An 18,738-nucleotide genomic window follows, 5' to 3' on the forward strand; every position below is an offset into this window, starting at 1 on the left:
TGGAGACAGCTCTGCATGCAAGGGAGATGATGACCGATTGTTTTTGAGATGGTTGATGGTGGCAGGAGGCATGTAGGTATCTGTTTGTATGCGTGGGTTTTCTGTAAACTTCATGTCCTAATGTGTTATCAGATTTTTTGTAAACTAATACGTCCAAGAAAGGTAATTTTCCATTTTGTTCTATTTCCATGGTAAACTGGATATTAGGATGTAATTGGTTGATAAAATCGAAAAACTTATTTAGCTCATCGCGTCCATGCCGCCAGATGACAAATGTGTCATCAACGTAACGGAACCAGAATTCTGTTTTAAGTATGGCTTGGTTGAAGATTCTAGTTTCTAGATATGTTCCTTCCATAAAGACATTGGTTATTACAGGTGAGATTGGGGATCCCATTGCTGCCCCTGAGGTTTGTTCGTAGAATTGGTTAATGAACGAGAAGTAAGTATTATTGAGACAGTGTTCTATCGAAGGTACAGGCTCGGAAGGGAAGTTTGTGAAAGATTTAATAATATCAATTGTATCCGAGATTGGTACTTTCGTAAAAAGAGATATTATGTCAAAACTCACTATGATGTCTTGGGGTTGAGTGTGATTCTATTGTATGTACCAATCTTTTTAAATGCGCATGGTACAAAAGTGAATATATTGCAGATAAAGTAGGCAAATTCGAAAATCCGGTGGACTTTAGCTTCAGTGATTCTTGTAAAAGAAAGATTTTTTTGGCGAAATAAGTCAACTTTATTTTTGTCTTAAGGGCATGTGATGACGCTGACTCAACAGTTTCATTCCTTTGGGAGCATTTTTTGCATGCTTACGCGGCTATACACGCTTCCCGATCGTGAACCGTACCGCCTACTTTTCCAGTCCAGAGACTACCCTGAAAATTAAACTTAGGTTGACATGAAAATAATTGCAAGTCAACAGTATATGATACGAAAAGCTTTGTGCATTATCTCATCATACACATTATCACTTATATTTTCGGCACCAAAGGTTGCACAATTAAAGGACATCGAAGTCTCTTGTCTGAATACATTACGAGTAAATCGACTTAATAATAAACACTTTGTACACAGCGAAGCTGAATCAGTCAGAAATTATCATATACAGGATCAATTGAATTATTGAAAGGTCCATTATCTCATTTGCAATACTATATGTCTGCATGAGACCTTGGGTTATGAGTGAACTGGGGAATGTATTCTAGGTTGTGACGGAGATGTCAAAGATCTATTTGCTCTAGAAGCCTGCTCGCGTCGACCTTCCTCCTCTTGTTTTTCCAGCTGTTCCTTCAAGACTAAAAGTTCCCTTGTTCGTTGGTACACAGGATCCTAATAAATAAATTAAATTATTAAATTTAAAAAAATCTGTGTTAATTTTTAATTACTGCAAACTTTGAAATTAAAAAGTGCTTCTGCAAGATATGAAATTGCTTTTGGAGCCAACCTGTTGTCGCATACTAGGATTCCATCTACAATACAGGCTTTTCCAAGGTTTAATATATCGCATACTAGCAACAGGCATTAAGACCAAATGATAGTTAGGTCCTGCCCAATAAAGTGGATTTTGGTATAAAGATGATTGGCTATTAATGTAAGACCATAATGAGACGGCCTTTTCTTTCACCTTTTCCTGAACTCTTTCTCGTTCGCTGTAACCAAATAAAAAGGAATTAAAGCGGCGTCCACTAATTTTTTAGCCTTAGCATATTAAACTATATTCTTCAATATCAGTAATAATAACAGCATACTGTAAAAAAACTTTTTTTGAATTTATATTATAAAAAGCAAAAAGATGTGCACATTTCAAAATCCTATTTCTGTTGCGTCCCTTCCGCCATATTGACATGGCGTGATACGCCTTCAAAAGCTTGTAAATAAGCCATGCGATTCACGTTTTTTTTTTTATAAAAACGAAAAAAAAAACAGCGCTACCAGTAGGATTTTGTGCTTAAATGTAAATACACCTCTGTCAAAAATCCAGGAAAATTATTTATATCTATACCCAAAGAAAACGAACGAAAAAAATGGTAAAAAACTGTTCGGCGTGACAACCCTGCTGGCAGAAACGAAAAGGTTCGGAAAGGGTTCGAAAACAGCAAAACATAAAAAAATATATATTCTCGTAATAATAATTTATTTTTATCTATAAAGCGTTTTAAATTAAAGTAATCCTATTGATAACGTTGAATCCAGCAAAGGCGATTCCCAAAAACCAGATCTAAATATTCCAAATTTCAAATATTCCATTGGTCCAACTCTCATTTCTATCATTCCTATAATACTTTATTTACAAAATTCATTTTTTGCATGTTAAAAATAATATACCATGCGAAATATAAATTTCACTGAGCTAGACTGAATGACAAAAAGGCATAAGAAGCGTCACTTTTATCGATTTCCATGTTCACAATAAAAAACAAGGTTTACTGAAAAAGTAAGCAAGCACAATTACGTTTTCACTGAAAGCACTATAGGAAATTAGGAATATTCGAAATTTGTTTGTGATTTCAATCAAGAATTTTTGGAAAAGCTCTGACAGCATCTCATCTCTGCTTGTCTCAAGCGCCATTTTGATCTAAAGATTGTCACTTGCACACTGACTCACTCGCTTCCAGTTGTGCGATCGATAAGCCCAATCGATAGTAAGCATTCTATTGCACTAATACTCGACCAAAATAATATCTTTGACTCGACTGAACCAAAAGAATTAAATTTTATTATGTTTAAAAAAATGTTGTTAACAAGTCTCAACCTCTGCCAATCATAATGATTCTTGTAGATATCACAACAAATATAATCACATTTAATTGATTTGTTTCCAATGATCTTCGATTAAAAATCGAGTTCAGTACAATCGAATACCTGTCATCGATATGAATGAAATCGAAGAAACAAAATGGCGACACAAGAGGCATTGATAGCGATGTCCCTAAGAGTTTTGTTAAAAATCATAAAAATTTTCGGATATACCTAATTTCCCATAGTACTTTCAGTCACACATTCTTTTGTGCAGATATTTTTGTAGTAAATCTTAGTACAGCTTAGGGCAAATTATATTGTACAATCACCTTGTACTTTTTTTACAATACAAAATAGCAATTTTATGCAACAAGGAGACACTGCAATTAAAAATTATAGTTAAGCAAATGCAATATTTGAAGTGTGAAAGTAAAAAAGGGTTGCTTAAACTAGTTATGAAATTTTCCTATTTCTAAGTATTTTGGAATCATCTTTGTACGACCGTTTTTTTTCAATAGATGATAAATAACAGTGAGGCACACAGGAATCAATCCGAAAATTGAAGATAATTTGATTAATTTGTTGAAAATACAACTTATAGTTGCAAGTGAAAATAAATAGTTTTACATCTTTTTATTTTGATTAATAATCCACCATTTGAGTTGAAAAATCCTTTTTTTCATAATTTAACTATATATATTTATAATATATAACTATAAAAAAAATATTTTTTCAATTGAAATTAATTTCAAATTCAAATTAAAAAAGTTTTAAATTATAGCTTAAAAGAAATAAAATGCATTGCACATAAAAATTCTACAATCATTTGCATTCCATAATTCTAACTAATTTCCTCATTCATTCTTACGATTAAACCGAGAAAGTGTAAATTTTTGTAAATAAACAATTTGCAACATTTTAATTCAATTCAATGTTCAATAATAATAATCACCAATAACATTTTGTATTAGTATCATTATTGCACAAATATTAAATAATAATAAATAATCAATTTTAATTAATTTAATTAAGTTTTCTTAAAATAGTTAATCACAATTAATTATTTATTATTAATTACTTACAATAATACAAAGTTTTAATTATAAGGCTAACAAAAACTGTTGTGGGTAACCCTATTGAGAATAATTTGTTTTTAATAGAACATCTAACAATACTTTAAAAAGTTGCAACTTTAAGACCTACCTATTAAATAAAAATGTCCCGAATCTGCAGGAATATAGGTGGTCGAGAATCGTGATTAGGAAATGCTCGTTAAATTGAAATGCGTTCGGGAATTCTTGACTTATCTGCCACACGCAGTCTATAAATTGTAAAAAAACAGGCGATCTGTCTGCATCACTGTGATGTTCATCTCCATGGCCGATTCTCTGAAAGAGACATGAGTTTAGGAAATTAATGTATTTAGAACAATCAAAAAATTTTGTAACGCTTAAAGTTTACACGGATTCAAAACTCGAACATCCACAGGTAAATTGAAAAGAAAAGTTGTACTTACATGTTGGAATTTATGACCAAAGCTGAGCCATTCCTTTTCTATCAAAACTTCAAATCCCTTGATAGTTCTATAATATGGGTCCAGCATTATCATCGCTAACGCTGTAAGCTGCAAAACATTTCAATTTATAGTATATTTAAAATCGGAATTCCGATACAAAATTCTATTTTTTATTTTTTTTTTCTAAATTTTTTCTACCTGATATTTTACAGGATAAGCAATAAAAGAAATATATCAAATGTCCAGTTATTTCCTGATGTTTCCTATCGAAGAAAATTCATGGTATTTTTTAAATAAATGACTTCAAAATTAAGCTACCCTTAAAGATCACTGACTTTGATCGGGCTCAAATATACAAAAGTACAACGGAATTGATTACTTACGGCTTTTTACGTTCTCATCAGAGCAGGTATAGATTTGTGTAAAATTTGACCCCCCCCCCTGTTTTTATAAAAATTTCCACGTCTTGAGACCCCCAGAATCCGAAAAACAGGTTTTTACGAACGTGTCTGTATGTATGTTTGTATGTATGTACGTCAGGCTGTGGGCACGATAACTTTTGAAAAAATTAATCTATTCGATTCGCCATTGGTACACTCTTTGAGTGTCAGAAACTAAAGGTCAAGTTCGTTAGCCAGCCATTTTTGATAACAATTCAAAAAGTTAGAGCATTTTGAAAAATTTCGAGGACATTTTTTTCAAGTTTCAAAAATTTTCTGTGCAGATATTTATAGTATTCGATAACATGAACAATTTATCTTAATGACTTTTTTGATAAAACCAAAATTTTCCAGTGTTATAGCATTTATAACATTTCAAAAAACATACGAAAATCAACACTTTAAGCCAAATAACGCACGATATGAAAAAAAGTCGAGAGAAGAAAAATGTTTCTTTTTCAATGCCCTACAAGAAAATATCAACTTTTTTAATTAACTTAAGAAATTTAAAATTCAAATTTTGACAGCATAAAAAAATAATGGAAAATAAAAAATTACATTTTGCGGTTAAACTGTGCAAAATAGGTCAAAATTTGTGCAGAAAAAATGGAACATTTTTAAAAGATCTACAAATTTGTTATAAATCACTTTTTGATAGAATACTTATTTTGTGTTTTAAACGTTAAAAACTATATTAACAATAAAAAATCAGCCAGCTTTTCCCATTGTGGGCCGGGAATGTGAAAATGAGATCATATGAACTCCAATCTAACACAACGCTGCTGAAGGTTGGTTGAACTTCTCAGCATAAAACACTGACCAGCTATGACTCTTGGTTGAAACTAATCGCCTCCCACCTCCGGCCCCAAACCCGCATTAATCGAAGTTTCGTGGGTCACTGAGGTAGGGATTTAATTTACAAGTTAAAAAAAGGTAAGGCTGGTGCGTAGACCGTATGTGCTACGTTTAAATCGCAAAAATAAAATTGGAAATGAGCAAATTCAGTTATTGAAATAATAATTCGAGTGCGAGGAACGAGATACGTGATGAGCATGTATTCGTTAAAGCCGAAGGAGCTTTAAGAAAAAAGAAGTCACTAGCACCAAATTACTGTTGTCCATGTTTTGACCTTTAGTTTAAAAAAATCTGTGCACAGATGTGAGAAACATATAAAGAGCGAGCACGAAGCGCGAGAACAGTCGCGCATCCTAGGCGCATTCAAACTTGCGAGCAAAGCGAGCCGCGCGCATAGCGCGCTACGAGGATGTGCCCGTGAAACGGGCGGATTTTTTCTAACTACTATTGGGCAATTTTTACGAAATATTAACAGTAAACAAATTTCTTAATAAATGCAAATTTTCGAGAATTTTGTTGTACCATTATTTTAAAAAAATATATTAATTCACTTCTCACGCACAACTATTTGTTAAAATTGATCTCTATTTACAAAGGTTTATTATTTTTATAAACATTTATTATAAACAAATGAAAACTTTATCCCTTTTTCAATTTAAAGGATGCCTTTTTTAACGGAAAAGTATTACTAATAATCTCTTTCGTGAAGAAACGGTGCTTGTAGCTTTAAAAAGGGCTCAAATTTTCAGTTGTTTTTAATAAATGCCTAAAAATTTAGAAACCTTCTTAAATCTACTGGTAAAATAAACGTAAATGTAAAGCACAAGGTATCTATTTGGTCATCCTTTTCCGTAAAGAAATGGTCCATGTACGTTTAAAAAAGGCTAAAATATTCATTTTTTTATAATAAATGATTACAAAAATGAAATAAATAGTTCAATACTGGTTCAATGTAACTAAATCTAATACAGAATATGTTTAGTAACACTTTTCCATGAAGAAACGATACTTTTTACGTTGAAAAGCGGCTCAAACGTTCATTTTTTAATAATGAATGTTGTATGTTGACTTACTTAACTAAGAACCATGCACGAACAGTTTATTAATATTTTGTAGAAAACAAAAAAACGGTGCTTTAATAAAGAAAACTTGGCTAAATGATGCATTTATAATTATTGCTTACAAAAATAACAGGTACTTTTTAATGTCAGTTTGCTTGAACTAAAAACTATTCAGCATGTGATAACAAACCTACATGAAAAAATCATATTAGCACTATTATTATAGTCGAAATTTTGAATTTATTATGAAAATGTTTTAATTGCAAATCTCTCGTTAACAATTGCCCATTTACAGCTAAAAAATGACTGCGTCTAGTCGTCCAGAAAAACTGGCGGAGTTGCCGGAATTTTTATACTTTTAACTATAAAACGGTTTTTTAATTTGGAAAACTTTCTATTTGAAAACTTAAGAATCGGAAAGGATTTCTAGTTTGAGCTATTTTCAAAACTTTTACTTTTATTATTGATTTATGTTTTTTGACCAGGGAAATTAATTAATAGTTTAAGATGTTGTAGTTTATAGTGTAAGATGTTGGTAGAGCATCAGGCCGGCAATCTAAAGGACCTGGGCTCATATCCCAGTGGAGCTAGAGAGCGTTTTTTTCAAAATCTTAAAAATTAATCAATATTTTAATAATGTTGATTATGACCAAGTAGACAAACAAAATTAACATCTTAAACTATTAAAACTTTTACATTTGACATTTTCGTGATTGATAATACAGTCAAACCTTGTTTATTCAAAGACTCGTTTATTACAAACCTCGTTTATTGCAATCAAATATACTCGTCTATCGTAACTTTCCCAACTCCCACCGCTGATGATCACATGTTCCGTATAGCCAATTACGAGGTGTTTACGTTTTGAAGGAGTTGCAATAAACGAGGTTTGACTGTAGATGATTGCTCTTACTTGCCATTGTTTATGTTATTGAAGCGATTCACATTAAAATATTGTTAGGTTTGCAACTAATTTACAACAAAACTTCTAATTCTCAGTTTCTTACATTATCCTTGAAATGATAAAATTTGACTTCGTCGGTTTTCATCAAATCACGGAACATCCCCCCGCGACTCCTTCCATTCGAAACCGCCGCATGGTATCAATTCAAGTAGGGCTCAAAGCAAGTTTCTTCTTAGCCAAGTTCGAGTGTATTAGATAATTATATAAATACAAATAAAAAAACAAGCCCGAGTATTGTAATGAGCCCTAAGTAAATTAGTTTTCTTTGTAATAAAAAAAAATCTGCCCGCATCGCGAACACATGCTAATCACCCGCTGCGTGTGCGGCTCGCGAGTTTGAGCGCGCTTAGGGGGCACGACTGTTGGTTCTCGCACTTCGCGCTTGATAATATATTTACCTCGCGCTATGCACATGAGTTTGTCCCTCGAATTGTATATTATTTCCATAAATTTATATTACTACAATTTATAACATGCATTAGCATTAAAACACACGTAGTTTCGTTGTCTCGTTTAAAAAATGATCATTTAAAAAAAATTTTGTTATTAAACATTTTATTGCAACTTCTGTAGCTTTATCATAAACTGAATTTGCTCATTCCCAATGTTATTTTTACGATGTACACGTTACACATACGGTCTACACAACAGACTCATCATTTTCTAACTTCTAAATTATATCGCTGACCTCAGTTGCCTAGACTTTGACAATTGAAACATCCGAAGAAACTTCGATTAATGAGGGGGGGGGGGGGGGGGGGGGGGGGGTTAGTTTCAACCGAGTCATAGCTGGTTTTTTTTTATGCTGAGGTCACCAAACTTCTGTAGCGTTGTGTTAGATAGGAGTTCATATGTTTCATTTTCAAATTAACGACCTTTCTTTAGGTATGAAACCAAAATCTTTTTAAAACACATTTATATATTTGAGAATCTTTCAAATACTGTGAAATTGTTGAATGAAAAAATGTAATTTTCGATTTTCCATTATTTTTTTATGCTATCAAAATTTGGATTTTCGAATTTTTCAAGAAAATTCGAAAAGTTGTTATGATAATATTATAGGGCATTTAAAATAATTTTCGTGTGTTTTTTGAAATTTTGTAAATGCTATAACTCTGGTAATTTTTATTTTTATGGAAAAAAGTCATTAGGATAAATTGTTCACCTTTTTGAATACTATGAAATCCGTACAGAGAATTTTTGAAATTAAAAAAACATCGATTTCAAAAATATTCAAAACTCGCTCACTTTTTGGCATTTTATCCAAAATGGCTGGATAAAGAACTTGAATTTTAGTTTAAGAGACTAAAAGAGTGTATCAAAGGCCAATCTAATAGATTAATTTTTTCAACAGTTATGATGCTCAGAAACAGATAGACATACATACAGGCAGACATTCGTAAAAACCTATTGTTCGGATTCAGGGGTTCTTAAAACGTAGACATTTTACAAAAAATAGGGGGGGGGGCGTCAAATTTGATAAAAATCTAATACCTTCTCTGATGAGAATGCAATACAAAATTAACAATCTGTTTAAATATAGAGATTTCGACAATTTTATTAATATTTGCAAGTACGCTTCTGTATATGAACTAGCCTGAAAACTAAATCAAGCATAACAAGCTGGAAGTGAAAGTATCCGAACGCGTAGCGCGAGATGAATATATTATCGAGCGCGCTCTAGACGCCCTTAAACTTGCGAGTGAAGCGCACGAAGAGAATTTGCCCGCACAGCATGCAAATTTATTAATTTTAAACGTTTTCAATCAGATATTTTTAGCTCTTGCATGTGATTAAATCAAATTGATGATTATAAAACTATTTTAATATGATATAATTATAGTTTAAGAAATATGAAATTAAAATATTTTGACAATTAGGTCTAGCATTGTTTGATATTTTGAAACAGTATGATTGAAATATACATTTGCTCATTTGAATAATTTAATTTAAAATTATTTGATTTTAAACTTTTTCGACTTTATATGGTCAAACAATAAATAGTGCAATAATTTTGAAAGATTTTTTGTTGAAAACCTGGAAAACGTCGTATAATCCGAAGCGTAAGATAGAAGTAAAAAATAGATGAATTGAAAGTATTATAAATAAATTTTGGTATATTAGCCTCTGGGACTATTTTCCAGTATATATGTATGTACTGAGGTTGATGAGACGTTATTTTAGTCAATCAGCGCAGAAATTCGAAAATATGTTATAATAGATCGCGAATAAATAGTAGCATTAGCGGGCAATCACGAGATAATAGTGGGGTTGCTAGAAAAAGTCTCCGACGAGCCCTGTGATTCCAGAAAACTAAATGAAAATACCTGCAATGTCCTGTCCCATCCATCTGAACAATGGACCATCACTGAGGTCTTGTGATTCTCAACTTTATCTACAATTCTAACGGCTCCTGCGAGTATATTTTTTATGTGTTTCAGCCACATCGTCGACTCGATTCCAGACAACCACCTGGCTTCATCGATGATAGGGAAACACAATTCTGCGAAACATTGCAAAATTTGATATCAATAAAGTAAGCTAAAATGCTTCTAACTATCAACACGACAGGAAGAGTATGTCTGAAAGGATGGTGATATCTTAAGGACATGTGATACTTTGTTGTGTGGTAAATCGGGTTCAGTTCCCCCGGATTTTTTCCCCAGACATCCCCGAACTATTTTTCTAGGGATATAATAAGAAAACAATTAGTCTGCCAAATAAAAAATTTATGTTAGTTAGGTTAGTTCCGGGATATTTGTTACTATTTTTTTTGCTTGTACCAAATTTTCGGCTAAAAATATTTTGTAGTTTGGAAGTAAATCTAGAGAGAACTGTAACACACATAACCTCAAAATACACACATATTATTCAAATATAGCAAAATTAATTTTTTTAAATTATTCCTGAAGCGAAGAGTGCGGGGACTTCCGTTAGCATGTTCGCTATCATTCCCCAAATTTTTAAGACCAGATCTTTATTATTGTAGGAAAAAAGCCAGGGGAACCTATCACTCCAGTAAAATCCATAATTTTGTAAGTATCACATGCCCTAAAGGGCATGTGACACAGCTAAATACCTATATTACCGACCTCACTTTATTAGTTCACTGAATTTTTGTTTCAATCTAAGGACTTTTTTTGTAGATAAAATATCGAGCTGAAACTTTGGAAAATGTATTAAAGTACAATAAAGTACGTTTAGGTACAGCATTTTGGTAGGAACTTCACTGAAAATTATTTTATCTTTTCTCTGAACCTCGACATTTTTTGAACGTTTGAACTTTTTTTATACATAAAATATCGGTCTCAAACTTTGAGAAATGCAGGAACCGAAAGAAAACTACGTTAAAGTACAAAGCTTAATAATAAAAGATGTACAAAAATATATTTCAACTATCAATTCCATCGGCATCAGCCGGTCACGTTGAACACGAAAATACGAACCCTGGCGGCCACTAGACGAGGCTCTTAAGGGTTCGTATTTTCGTGTACAACGTTACCGGCTGATGCCGTTGGAATTGATAGTTGAAATTTTTTTACATCTTTTATTATTAAGCTTTGTACATTAAGGTAGTTTACTTTCGGCTCTTGCATTTCTCAAAGTTTGAGACCGATCTTTTATGTATAAAAAAAGTTCGAACTTCAAAAAATGTCGAGGTCCAGAAAAAAGATGAAATAATTTTCAGTGAAGTTCCTACCAAAATGCAGTACCTAAACGTACTTTATTGTACTCTAATACATTTTCCAAAGTTTCAGCTCGATATTTTATTTACAAAAATAGTTCTTAGACTCAAAAAAATATTCAGTGAGCTGATAAAGTGAGGTCGGTAATATATGTATTTGGCTGTGTCACATGCCCTTAAGGGGATTTATTAGAATTGTAACAAATAATGTAAGATTGTTGCCGCAATTTTTAATATTTTTGTCTGATTTCTTGCATACGTCATCTAAATATTGATACCTCGGCGGCCACGAAGCGGTTTTTGGCTGCAATGTTTATATTTTGTTTAAAAATAAAATTGGAGAGAACAATAAAGAAAAATTGCAGTGACACTCTGTGTAGCCGTATGTGGATTCTCGAGGCACTCTCCATTGACCCTCGTAAAACTCACGAGGCAGACTCCCTGGAGCGCAGTGAATTGCTCGTAAATCATGACACTTTCATTCTTATGAGATGCAGACCAGTTAATATTTGCAGTAATTATAGAAACATTGAACTATATACAAAAGTGTGCCTTTTGCCGAAAATTTGACATCTAATCCCTCAATCTGAATAATGAGTATTCAATTAAAAAGTAAACATCTTACATTATTTATTACAATTCTAATAAATCTCCTTAATGCTATGCGATGAGTGGGTCACGTGACTAGATTCCTACCTTACCGACACTTTTTATTTCCTAAATTATAGTCACACGAAGCGCCACATCGAGTTGAAAATTTTGAATACTAAACAAGAAGCACTAAAAATTATGGGTCTGGTCCTAAATTTGTATAATTATGAAAAAAGTTTTTTGTTATAAATAATTTTTTTTTCTTTTTTTAATCATTATTAAAATTTAGGATCAGACCCACCTTTCTTAGTGCTCCTTATTTATTATCCCAAATTTTCAACTCGATGTGGTGCTTCGTGTGAAAATAAGTTGGGAAATAAAAAAATGACGGTAGGTAGGAATCTGGTCACGTGACTCACTCTTCACATGGCCTTAAGAAGCAAATTTACAAAATATTCTGTATTTTTTGACTTTATGTGCAGTTATGCCCAAACGTCAGTGGTACAGTCACGCGTACTCAAATATTGACAATATCCGATTCACGGGTCGAATGCAAAAAAATGGAGGAAATAATGAAAAACGGAACATACCCTTCAGTTTCCTGAGACTTTCTCTCATCACATGAATATTATGAATATCCAGGAAAACGAGTTCAGCATTTTGATAAGCATCTTCGCTTTCGTATCCTCCTCCCCTGGCTTTATTAGCTATCGCATTGGCCATTGGCCTCGCATCCATTATAAATAGCTTATGACTCTGGGCGTTTGCATCCATGATCAGCTGAATGTATCTTTCGTCTTCACGACTTCTTTTTCCTCCGACTCCAACAAGTGGTTGTGCGCAACGAGTTATAGTTGCTTGACTCTCTGGATGAATCCACGCTAGGACGGGTAGTCTCCCCCTACTTCTAAAGGCTGCCGAAGACTGCAGATCTTCATCTGTGGCAGCAGTCGGAACAGCTAACACCGCCGGATAACTGTCACAAAGCGCGTAGGTGTCGTTAATTTTGGAAATTTTCCACATGTCGTTATTGACTCCCTGTAAGAATGTATTTAACTGTAAACTTGTTACGCCTCACTATTGTTACAAAGTTCAATTGGTATAAGAAAAAGGTGGTACCATTCTTTTCAATTCAGCAATCGGTTCATACACATTCCAGCCATTTTCTGGAAATGTCTCAGAGTATTCAAAGGAAAAAAGAGGCAATTTGTGAGATATTGGAAACGAATACTGCTGCAGTTTTTCGAATACGTTCCTCCTGGAATGATTCTCTTGCTTATGGGCGAACCTTAAATTGCGCATGTCCTTACAGAATATTTCAATCCCGTAAGAATTCTCTCCTCTACTGGATGCTCCGCCAACTTTTTCAATTCTGCTAACGACTCCCAAAGGCATTTCTACAATGTACGGTGGTTCCCTGTCCGTGCTTCGAAAGTGGAGTTTGTAGTTTGTCACACTCAGACATCCTCGAGCTGGTCCGGAGTAAGGGCAGAGATATGTCACCTCTCGTGCAACTCCTCGCATTCTTTCTCCGTTCAGAAGAGGTGGCCCTGTGTCTCCAGTCGGCAGATTCTATTTTAGCAATTAAATTTTATTGGATTTTCACTAAACAGTCCAAAAAATATTTAATCACAAGTTAGTGCTGATTTGCAAAATGTTGATTATTTTGAACCATGCTAACCAAAATTATATCATGCATCTCTATCAAAAACAGTCACATCACATATTGTATCGAATGCTTTATATTTTTTATTTATTACCAAATTCACTTCAAATCGGGCAGGTAGTCCATGCTCAAGTCACAGAATCATTAGCCACTCAGATATGTTTTGTTTTTTCAAACGAAACAAGACGAAACGCATATTAACAATTTGAATTTAAACAATGGAAAGCTCGAATGATCAGAAAATCGTCAAAGTTTTGGTTACAATTTTGATATTTTTTAATCTAAATATTTATCATTATTATTTTTGATTCTAAAAAGAATTTATTGTCCTCTTTCGAAATTCGTTGGAAAAATTCTAAAAAAAAGTTTAAAATTAACAAAATGGCGACGGTTTTTAGAGATTTTTCCGAAAATATGTATAAAATCCTTGAAGATTTATTTTTTCCTCGACGATAAAATAGTACTATTGTAAAAAAGGGTTTAATTCAATAGTTTTAACAAGGTTTTAATGTAAGAATAATGAAGTCAGAAAAAATGGAGACTATCGGTTATTTAAAAAGTATACAATCTTTTGTTTCCTTTTCGTTGGAGTTTGACAGACGTACGAGGATTCGAATACATTTTGTTACAATGAGGTGTAATTAAGAAATTACATATTCCCTTTGAGAACAACATATTTGAGTTGCAAATAATTCTGGCTTGAGTATGGACTGAATGCCCAATTTGAAATGAATTCTTTTTTATGAATTTCAGTTAGGTACAAACCAAAAAGTTATAAAAGGAAAAACTTAAAAATTGTAACGATCAATTTGAAAGTTTTTAATTGACCGATGTTGTCCAAATATTTTTAGTTTACGGAAGATGACCCAAACTGTTAAAATAAAAATGTTAAAATTAGCAATATTTAACAATTCAGATATTTACTATATCCGCCAAAGATTATTATCTTGTTGCGAAAAATGTTGTAAAAACGACCGTTTTTTATGCACCGACTGAAGATACGTTAGAGAATCAAAAATTCCTTGATGCAAGGTGGAATAATGTTTTAAAAGTGAAAGTGACACTCAAAGAATGCAAGACTGTTTTAGGCACCTTACAACACACATACGTTTAAAATACAGCGATGTGTACTTCGAAAGTGATTTTGAAAATTAAATAAAAAAGTAGTATGATATTAGTATTAATTTTATAGATATAGATGTTGATAAGAATGTACTTAGAATAAACGTTTTAACCCTGAGCTTTTGGCAATAAAATATATTTTTCCATTGATTTAAAACTTTGATAACTTATCTAAATCCTACTCCTTTCAAACTACCTTCCAAACTAACTTCCTGATCGTACATGTCCCACCCGTTACCTAAAAGAAGAATTTTATCCAAAATTCTAATTCACATATTTTCAAACTTGACATATATAAAAAGAAAAGTTCAACAGACAAATCCATTACAAAAAAATTAATGTTATAGCTATTCTCAATTCGCAGACTTCTGATTGAAAAGAAAAGTAAGTCTGGAAGCGAGTCCCATTCTTTACCCTCTTTTTCGTTTTATAACATCAAAAATATCCACTTTAATAGAATTTTAGAATCTGGAAAATTACAAGTTCATGCATCTTTGTACAGATAGCGTAGCTTAAACAAGATATAGTTGTTTTAACTATGTTTACAGTTGATGGACTTGAAATCGAAAAATTAGCATCTTTAAAAACGAAGCACTTTAGAGCCACGTACTATAAACTGAATGATTTCATATTTGAAAATATTACAAAATGAATTTTTCAAGTTCAAAAGAACTTCATAACATACGCCACTTTGTATTGCAAAAAATCATTGTTGCCACGTCAAAATACAATAAATCGTTTCCGCGTTCTGATATAAAACGTTCATTTGTTCATTTTGTTTCTAAATCAGATACGTCTAAGAGAGATTTCTGGACTTTTCAAGGTATTTCAATTGAGAATTAGGAAGTAAAACTAAAAATAGAATTAAATAAATATTCAATTTAATTAATATTAAAAATAAAAATGGTTGAGAAATGAGCAAACAGACGATGAAATAGAAAAATAAAAAATTTCCAGACAAATAAGCTCACAATGATAGTAAATATGGACCAAAAATATCAAACTGAATAGTACATCGATATTTAGATCAATATTTAACCGCCTTTACCAGATCAAATACTTCTGGATTCTCTTTTTTGGTTTCTAGAGCAGAAACAATATTATTATCAGTTGAGGTCGAGCTTGTAGAAAAGCTTTTCGAATGCGATGCCTTTTTCCAACTTTCCTGAGGTTAGCATGTAAGTTGCAAGTAAGGAGAGAATTATTTTGTTTAAAAAACTGTAGGCTTAAAATTTTTATTGAAATATCATAGAAAATTTTCTTACCGATTCTTGCCCCATTTTAGAGTTCAGGGAACTACTTTTGCTGTCCGAATTAAGAGAATCTGAACTCGCATTTTTTGAGTTATTATGTTCCAAGTTCAGAAGATCCGCACACGATTTTTTCTCCATAGTAGCCATTTAAATCTAGTCAATCTTAGGTTATTTTAAACAGGCATTGTTTCTTTTAAATTTATGTGCAGCGTCTTTTCTGTTTTTCAGCTGCAGTCTGTGATTCTAAAAATGACAATTGCACATTAAAAAAATTTGTATCATTATGTTCAGGATGAAAGGTTCAAAGACAAAATATTGTTATTGAAATTTGGTTGAGTGCCAACTGTCAAAATAACAGTTGTCCAAAATTTCCTAGTTTGTCCCAATTTTTGGGACTTGTCCCCTCCCTCTTTCCAACTCCCCCAATTTTTAGGGGCGACTACACACAGCTAATATATGAGGCATAATTACGAGGGAATAAATAAATTAATTGGAACTGACTCTACACTGCGTGACCTTAACCTCAACTTAACTTTATTAGAAACCGCCTAAACAATATACGGAATAAAAAAAACGATTGGACGAACTCTTAAAACAATCTTCTCAACTAACGACTAATAAAAAGGCAAATAATTATATGGGTTGCATGGGATTACAACACCTACAAATTATTATACTAAAATTAGTAACATGCTTCGATGCCACGCCCAATAGACAAAATTTAATCCACTGGAGAGCGATGTGTTAAATCACTCAAATATCCACTTATTAGAAATGAAAGTCATTACTTACGAATATTTAATAGAAGTTTTTAACTAAATTTCCGACTTTTACTGGTGAAAACGCGCTTGTCAGTTTAATTTGTTTTTGACAGGAGTGAACAGGAGTGACCACGGCCATCTTGCTGCAAACTTTCTTAAATTGAATATAGATAGAGCAAGTATATCTTTGGTACAGAGCAGCCCCCTGCCACGATCGTGTATGTGTATGTGTAGTAGTTTTCCTACTATCCGGAGTGGAAATGTCGGTCAAACTAAGCCAACAGATGGCGCCACAAAAAGTAGGTCTGTCTTTTTCATTGAATTGCATTAAGAAAAACCAAAAATAATTAAAAACTTGATGCTGTTTGCAAATAAACAAAAAATATTATATGACAAAATAAGAGTAACTATTACTAATTATTTCAAAAAAGAAAAAGTCCTAAAGATATGTAGTTTAATACCAATAAAATTTAATTTTGAGATACATTTGTAAAGCAGTTCGAACTTCATATTTCTATTATTTATTTTGATGATCTTATTGATTTTCTTATTTGTTCTAGTTGAACAACATTATTTATTGTTGAAATTATTAATGTAGCTAATAAAAAAATTAATAATATTTAAGACATCAATGACAAAAATATTTAAAACATTCACATGATCAGAAGAATTAATAAAAAATATATTACTTATATCCAATTTAAATATAATAATAATTAGAATATGTAAGACGACAACTTAAGTTGCAAAATAAAGAACCCTTTTACATTTAAAATCTTAATTATTTCAAGTTTTTTAGAAAACATTGTTATGTTTGAGGGAATCAATTTTCAAATCAAATAATTTGAGGGAATCCTTTGATAAAAAGTCAATGACACGAATCATAAATGAGAAAATGGATATAATATTATTTAATATAATGTTCATATTTATTTACATTGAACCAAACATCATATATACATTTATAAAGTTCAATAATTTATATGCTGCTTAATCTTGAAAGCCTTTTTCTCGCTGCATTCAGCCCCTAATAATTTAATTTAAAAATTTAAATTTAAATGAAGAAGCCATTAATTCGAACTTTACACTTGTGTCACTACGAAGGCTTTGCATTTAAATTAGTTTAAATTTTAACATTAAAATATGTGAATTATATCATTTTGAACAGATCTATAATCACCTTGTAAAATCAATCACTGTTTAATTTTTAATACTCAAACTGCAGTTCAATTTTCAAATTTACTTTCATTCTCTGATTTCTCCCGGTCGCGAGTCTAGCTCAATATTTAAAACAACTTTCATTTTTTTGAAATTGCAATTTTTCGGTTGTAACTTACGGTACAATAATTTTATTCTTTGAAAGATTTTCTACAGATCTTATTGATAATATCTACATTCTCATTAAGAATGAGAAGGTATTAGTTTTTTATGAAAAATAACTTTTTCGTATTTTATCAAATGTCGACGTTTTGAGGCCCCGTGAGTCAGAAAAACAAGTTTTTACGTCAGGGTCTGTTTGTCTCTCTGGCGTCTACGTCGTCGTTATTGTGGTTGTGGTTGTCTGTATATCGGATAACTTTTGAAAGAATATTCGGATTGGATTGTGGTTTGACACACAGATTTTTTTATTTTAAGAATTGTATGTAGAAATTGTACTATTTTTATTTTTATAACAAATATTTTTCTTCAATTAAATATTTGCAATAAAAGTGTTTCGAAGAGATTTTTTAAAAATCTTTCGGGGAATAAAATTAGTATTTATAGGTTGACAAAGGTTTGTTTTCTTTATCAAATTTGGCTTTCGTCTAAATTTTTCCAGTTGTTTTTACTATAGCACAATTTACGTTTGCATCTCGGGCGAAGAAATCCATTCTATTGTTTGACAAATATTCTTTGTAAATCAATATTTTTCACAGAAAATTACTCTGAGTTGCAGAACAAAATCGGAAACAATAAGAGTTAATTTATGCAGGAACAATCTTTTTGAACAAAAATGACCTTGAGTGAACCTTTAATATATATTTGTTAATTTTTACAAAAATCAGGCGTTATTTTCTTACAAAAAAAATAATTTGTGGG

The 18,738-nt window shown here is 31.9% G+C and overlaps 1 protein-coding gene across 3 annotated transcripts; it reads right to left on the reverse strand.

The window, feature by feature from the left end:
- Window positions 1–930: 930 nt before the first annotated feature.
- LOC117179740 (myotubularin-related protein 2) lies at window positions 931–16,831 on the reverse strand. 3 transcript variants are annotated; one of them, XM_033371799.1, is made up of 10 exons: window positions 16,691–16,831; window positions 15,911–16,141; window positions 15,694–15,810; window positions 12,977–13,429; window positions 12,448–12,895; window positions 9,909–10,084; window positions 4,262–4,369; window positions 3,949–4,133; window positions 1,451–1,655; window positions 931–1,335 (listed from the first exon to the last, which is right to left on the reverse strand). In XM_033371799.1, the coding sequence occupies exons 2-10, from the start codon at window positions 16,043–16,045 to the stop codon at window positions 1,183–1,185; spliced, it is 1,980 nt and encodes a 659-aa protein (XP_033227690.1). In that variant the 5' UTR covers window positions 16,046–16,141; window positions 16,691–16,831; the 3' UTR covers window positions 931–1,182. The 3 variants fall into 3 exon arrangements, with proteins under 3 accessions (XP_033227690.1, XP_033227692.1, XP_033227691.1); XM_033371801.1 differs by lacking the exon at window positions 15,694–15,810 and having other exon boundaries at window positions 12,977–13,462; window positions 16,691–16,829; XM_033371800.1 differs by lacking the exon at window positions 15,694–15,810 and having other exon boundaries at window positions 1,183–1,335; window positions 16,691–16,829.
- Between the last annotated feature and the right edge of the window lie 1,907 nt (window positions 16,832–18,738).

Source organism: Belonocnema kinseyi, chromosome 9 (assembly GCF_010883055.1).
Source record: "Belonocnema kinseyi isolate 2016_QV_RU_SX_M_011 chromosome 9, B_treatae_v1, whole genome shotgun sequence".
Classification (NCBI taxonomy): Eukaryota; Metazoa; Arthropoda; class Insecta; order Hymenoptera; family Cynipidae; genus Belonocnema; species Belonocnema kinseyi.

Coding starts and splice junctions, on each gene's coding strand:
- LOC117179740 (XM_033371799.1), bottom strand. CDS start 16,045: ATGGCTACTATGGAGAAAAAATCGTGTGCGGATCTTCTGAACTTGGAA. Junction 4,370..9,908: donor GATGGGACAGGACATTGCAG/GTATTTTCATTT, acceptor AATGTTTTGCAG/CTTACAGCGTTAGCGATGAT. Junction 4,134..4,261: donor TTGGTCATAAATTCCAACAT/GTAAGTACAACT, acceptor TGTCTCTTTCAG/AGAATCGGCCATGGAGATGA.